A 5,642-nucleotide genomic window follows, 5' to 3' on the forward strand; every position below is an offset into this window, starting at 1 on the left:
TGGTGGGAATGATTCTGTTTGAGACAGCGAGTTTGGCACAGGATAGAACGGTATTTAGGGCTCTTGTACATAGGGTTGCTATGAGTCACAAACGACTCGATGGCACATAATAACAACAACAATTTGAAAATCATTTTAAACATACAGAAGCCACAGAAATAAAATACACTGTGTTTTATTTATTTTTAAGCTTATAGTATAAATAAGAAAACACAGAGGAGTTGCACAGTTTATAAAAACCTGCATATGCATGCATGTTGTTTTTATAAAAGTATTAAACAAATGAAGGACGTGGTTTAATAGTTTTTGATTTTATAAAACCTAATAAATGAGAATGATTGTATGAAACACAATATGAATGAAGGATAGTGTGAAATACAATGTATATGAACTTTGTTGGCAAAGCAATGTAAAATCTAAAAAAAAATATAATTTAAAAGGAGGGGAAGTATTGACACAAAGATCATCTGTATCCCTTGCCCATATCTACCTATGACTCCTTATGACATTTATTTTATCTTTTGTGCATATATAAACTTTCGTAGTTTCTCACATACACATATGCCCACTCTTTGAAGGGTTATATATAAATATATATGATCCTTTACCCCCAATTCAAGAAAACTAGATGTTTTCTTAACTAGTATGGTTACAACTTTACACATTTATATTAATATATTTATGTACAATATGGTTTTGTTTGTTAACCTGATTTCACTGTCCTTTATTGACTTTCCCCCTTGCATTTAGTTGTGTCTTTAATAAATATAGACTTTTTAAAAGAATACAGTATTTTCTTTCCCCTTTTTCTTGAAATATAATCTTTGTTTTATGAGGATTTTGTTGTTTTGGGTTTTTTAATGCTTCCTTGTGATTAGCTTGAGGTAGTCTTAGAAAACATCGTAGGGCATGTGTCCCCTTCAGGTTATCATATCTGATAATTCAGCAAATAAAGTGAAGAGAATTGACAAGTTTTAGTAGAAACTTTAGATAGAAATGGTCACGGAAGACTTTTAAAATTTATTTTATTATTATTAATTTTAATGAAAATTTATTTCAATTGATTCATTGTTGCAGATGACTTTTTTTAAGGGAGACTAGACTTACTGATGAGCTAAAAAACATTTCTAAAATTGACCAGATTCTCCCCATGTCAGTTTTTTATTACTAGCTTACCCCATACAAGTATTTACTGCCTGCTAAACTTGCTCCTGTGTTAAGAATTTAAGAGGAAACAATTTCTTTTTCTTTTTTTGCACTTTCTGGACCACTCAGACATTTGAAATGTTAGCTGAATGTCTTTCAAATGGTGATCAAGATTACTCTTTTTTCTAAGATTACTCATTTTTATATGAAGTTCTCCAGATTGTTTAGATTGCCATAAAATAACATGGAATTTTAATGCATGAGAACAAGTTTCACTTGCTTGCTTTTATAAAATAGTAGGATCACACTGACATTTTGTACTCCTGGTTTTGCCTCCATTTGGGGATCTTTTGGCAGTCTGACTAGTAGAACTGAAAGGAAATTACTGCTCTGGGCAAAACGTTTTGTTGAGTCTATAAGTTGGGATGATGCACTTGTATTCATCCTTCCCTCCTAGACCATCTTATCAAAAGCATCCAGGCTTTCAGTGAAGATCAGTAGGTTACTTAATAGATTATGAATAATAGATCCAATATCAATTATGTTCTTGGGTTGTTTTTTCTCCCCCCCTTACATGTAATTGACATAATTAAGATAAAGTCTTTGGTTGACAGGTGAAAGAGACAGAAATAGATTTGAAGATCATTTGTCTTCATTGTAAGATTCCCCCCCACTTACATTAATTTTTCATAAAAATTCCTTATATTTTGTATCTGTAGTTGAAGAAACCCAGTCTGAAAGAAGGTCTTACCTCCAGCTGCCTCTGAACTCAGTGACTGCGGATCTCCAAACAAGTCCAACTTTGTTCGCCAACCTGTCTGACATGTCGGGACCCGTGCCAAGCAGAGCCAGAGTTTACACAGATGTTAATACACACAGACCCCGGGAATACTGGGATTATGAGTCACATGTGGTGGAATGGGGGTAATTACTGTTCCTGTGTACTTCTTTATACTCATATTAAATGAAAGAGCTAACTCTCGAGAAGGATTTATTTTATAATTTGTGTCAAGAAACTGACATGGCCATGCAACTATACAAACTGCATATTGAAGTCCAGGGGTTTGTTGTTGTTGTTGTGTTTTTTAATTATTTTTTTTTTAATGTGTGTGTGTGTGTGTGCGCGCGCGAGCGCATGTGTGTGCATGTACCACCAAATCAGATCTGACTGGTATAGGAGGAAATTGTTCCTTCTTCTCCTGCAGAGCATCTTGTGGATTTGAACCATGCACCTCTGGGGATTGCAGTGCAGCTTCTTGCCACTAAGCCACTGGAGCTCCCCAGCCTAAATTCCTTCTTGAATTGTAGGATTAGTGTTAGACACTAGAAGATGGGAGTGTATAAAAAAATACATTGTTACTTTCCAAGGGAAAGCTGTATTTACCTAAGAAGTGCAGATATGTAACAAATCTTAGGCAAGCTAGATGTGCTGTGTGTGTTAAATGCTGTCTAGTTGAGTATGACCCACAGCAACTCTGAACAACACATCTGAACCCTGTCCTATCCTCTGCCATCCTTATACCTCCTGACTAAATAGAGCCCATTGCAGCAGTCACCATGTCAGTCCACCTAGTCAAGGGTCTTCCTGTCCTTGGCCAACTCTCCACCTTTTCCAAGCATCATGTCCCTCTTTAATGAATACTCCCACATAGCAACATGCCCAAAGTAGAAATTTTATTTAGAATACAAATTATTCAGTCCCATTTTTATTTTTTTAAAAAACCCAAAACTGTTAATGATTAATTTAGGACTTATTTTAAATACTTCTTGTTTGTTTTTAACTCACTCATTTTTACTTGTTGCCATCAAGTTGGAGCTGACTCATAGCTGACCCTCCATCAGTGTTTTGGAGGCTGCACATTAATTGCACAGGAGGACATTGCTCTTCTTTCTCCTTAAGAGCTGCTGGTAAAATTGTACCTCCCAAGAGACGCAGCCTTCATATTAGCACAGCAGCTCTTTATGGACTATGCCAGCAGTTAGCTGGTAGTAAAATTTTATAAGTTGAATTGGTATTTATTCAACTTGACCTTTTAAATTTTTTACATTGTGATTGTGATTTTTGACCTTTGTTTGTAGAAATCAAGATGACTACCAGCTGGTTCGAAAATTAGGCCGGGGTAAATACAGTGAAGTATTTGAAGCCATCAACATTACAAATAATGAAAAAGTCGTTGTTAAAATTCTTAAGGTGAGTGGAAGAAGAGAAGAATTATGGCTTTAGGTGTATTTTGTAATATACATGTTAAGAAATTAATAGTAATGTCGTTTATAAATAGTGTTTTAAAGTTTTTTTGAGTACTTTAAGAACTTTGAAAGGCACCTTCTTTGGGTTAAATATTGGGCTACTAACCAAAAAGTCTGTAGGTTGAGTCTATCCCTTACTCTGAAGGGAGAAGATGTGACAGTCTGCATCTATAATGATTTATAGCCTTGGATATTGGTGGACGGTTTTGTTCTGTCCTGTAGGGTTTCTGAGCTGAAGTCAACTTGATGCCATTGGGTTTTTATTAAGATTTTTCTTTTTTTACATGCACTACAGTACTATAAGTGTCTTCTTTTGACACATCAGGAAACAGGCAGGAGAAATGCTTTAACTCCAACTATATAGCTAGATTATGGTAGGGGAAGGGAATAAAAATTGCATTTCCTCCCTCCTGTGTTTAGTCTAATACTGATTTCCTGAAGTTGTTACCACTGCTATGTAAGGATAAAGTGTCCCAAACTCAGGCCTCTAAGGATCCAGCAAGTGACATAAATGTAGCTGATCAGGTATGTGCTCAGGCTTAGATGCTGGAAGTGGTAGAGACTATGAACTGGGAAGCACATGCCTCATCAGAAGATAGCTACTCAGATCTGATAATTATCCTGCACTTATGCAGACCTGTTAATTCTTGATAATTCTTTTTGGAAATTTACATCTGTGTGTGAATTCTCCTGATTTTTAGAGAAGTTGAAACTTATCTAAAAACTTCAGCCAGTTGAAGTTTTCTTTTAACACTACATGAACAAGATTTGATCTGTGAGCTAGTAGTATGCAACTTGTAACTAAATTATAGTTGTTTTGCACATTAAAATATATCAGTAGCTTAGCATATATAGTTCCTTGCTTTCCACTTGAACTTATCTTATTTGACGCTGAGAAGCAGTAGTTTCCACACTTCCTCCACTTACAGAACCCGATTTCTTAGCAGTGGCATATCTTTGCTGATGTCAGATGGATTCTGGCTGAAATTAAAGGATACCAAAAGAATGTATTTATATTTTATTGCAAAGGTGTGGATCATAACAAGTTATGGTTAACATTGAAAAGAATGGGAATCTCAGAGCACTTAATTATACTCATGGGAAACCTAAACCAGGAGGCTGTTGTGTGAACAGAACAAGAGAACACTACATGGTTTAAAATTAAGAAAATAGTGTGTTGGGTTTGTATTCTCTCTCTAGACCTGCTCAGGCTGTATGCTGAGAAAATTATTCGAGAAGCTGTACTCTGTAAAGAGGAATGTGGCATCAGGATCAGAGGGAGACTTATCAGTAAACCTGTGTTATGCAGACGACACAACCTTCCTTGCTAAAAGTGAGAAGGACTTGAAGCCCTTGTTGCACTGTATTGAAGAATACAGCCTTCAGTATGGATTGTACCTCAATGTCAAGAAAACAAAGATTCTTAGCACTGAACCAGAAGGCAGCAGCATGATAGAAAAAAGATTAAAACTCAACAACTTCATCTTACTCAGATCCACAATTAATACCCTTGGTATTAGCAGTCAGGAAATAAGGAGACACATTGCACTAGGAAAATCGTCACTTAGGGACCTCTCCAAATTATTGAGGAGTAATGATGCCAGTTTGAGGACTAAGGTACATCTGATGCAATGTGGTTTTTTTCCTCGATCACTTGGCTGTGTATCTGAGAGCATGACAGAAGAATTGATGCCTTTGAACTGTGGTGTCAGAGAAGAGCACTGTACATCCCAGTGGAGGCCAAAAGAACAAAATATGTCTTGGAGGGGTACAGCCAGAGTGGTCTTTGGAGGCAAGGATGATGAGGCTTCTCCTTGCATGCCTTAAGCAGTGTTGCTGAAAAAGGTTATTCTTGGAGAAGGACATAATGCTTGGAATGGCAGAGAGTCGGTGAAGGAAAGGAAGGCCTTCAACCAAATGGACTGACTCAGTGTGCTGCTGTAGTGAGCTCTCCTACTCAACTCAATGTCACCTAACAGTGACAACAACCTTTAAGACAAAGACAAATGTCTAACACTTCTAGATCATAGCACTAAAATGAGCTACTCACATTTTTGTTTGTTTCCAATATATGTAAATTTTACATTTGTTGTTGTTATGTGCCGTCGAGTCGTTTGCGACTCATAGCGACCCTGTGTACAACAGCCCTAAACCCTGTTCTGTCCTGTGCCAATTGCATTGCCTCTGTCTGACACACCCATCCTGATTACCCCAGTCACTGAATCAATCCACCTCATAGAGGGTCTTCC

At 36.8% G+C, this 5,642-nt stretch overlaps 1 protein-coding gene across 2 annotated transcripts in view; it reads left to right on the forward strand.

Annotated features, from left to right (window-relative positions):
- CSNK2A1 (casein kinase 2, alpha 1 polypeptide) overlaps window positions 1–5,642 on the forward strand; it is a 57,424-nt gene that overhangs the window by 31,575 nt on the left and 20,207 nt on the right. The window contains exons 2-3 of one of the 2 annotated variants that reach the window (XM_006881406.1): window positions 1,866–2,070; window positions 3,226–3,337. In XM_006881406.1, coding sequence (XP_006881468.1) covers window positions 1,970–2,070; window positions 3,226–3,337 — 213 coding nt within the window. In that variant the 5' untranslated portion in view covers window positions 1,866–1,969. The remainder of the gene's footprint in view (window positions 1–1,865; window positions 2,071–3,225; window positions 3,338–5,642) is intronic. The other variant, XM_006881407.1, reaches the window with a different exon arrangement.

The sequence above is a fragment of the Elephantulus edwardii genome, unplaced genomic scaffold (genome assembly GCF_000299155.1).
Source record: "Elephantulus edwardii isolate Elephantulus edwardi_28Jun2011 unplaced genomic scaffold, EleEdw1.0 scaffold00015, whole genome shotgun sequence".
Taxonomy (NCBI): Eukaryota; Metazoa; Chordata; class Mammalia; order Macroscelidea; family Macroscelididae; genus Elephantulus; species Elephantulus edwardii.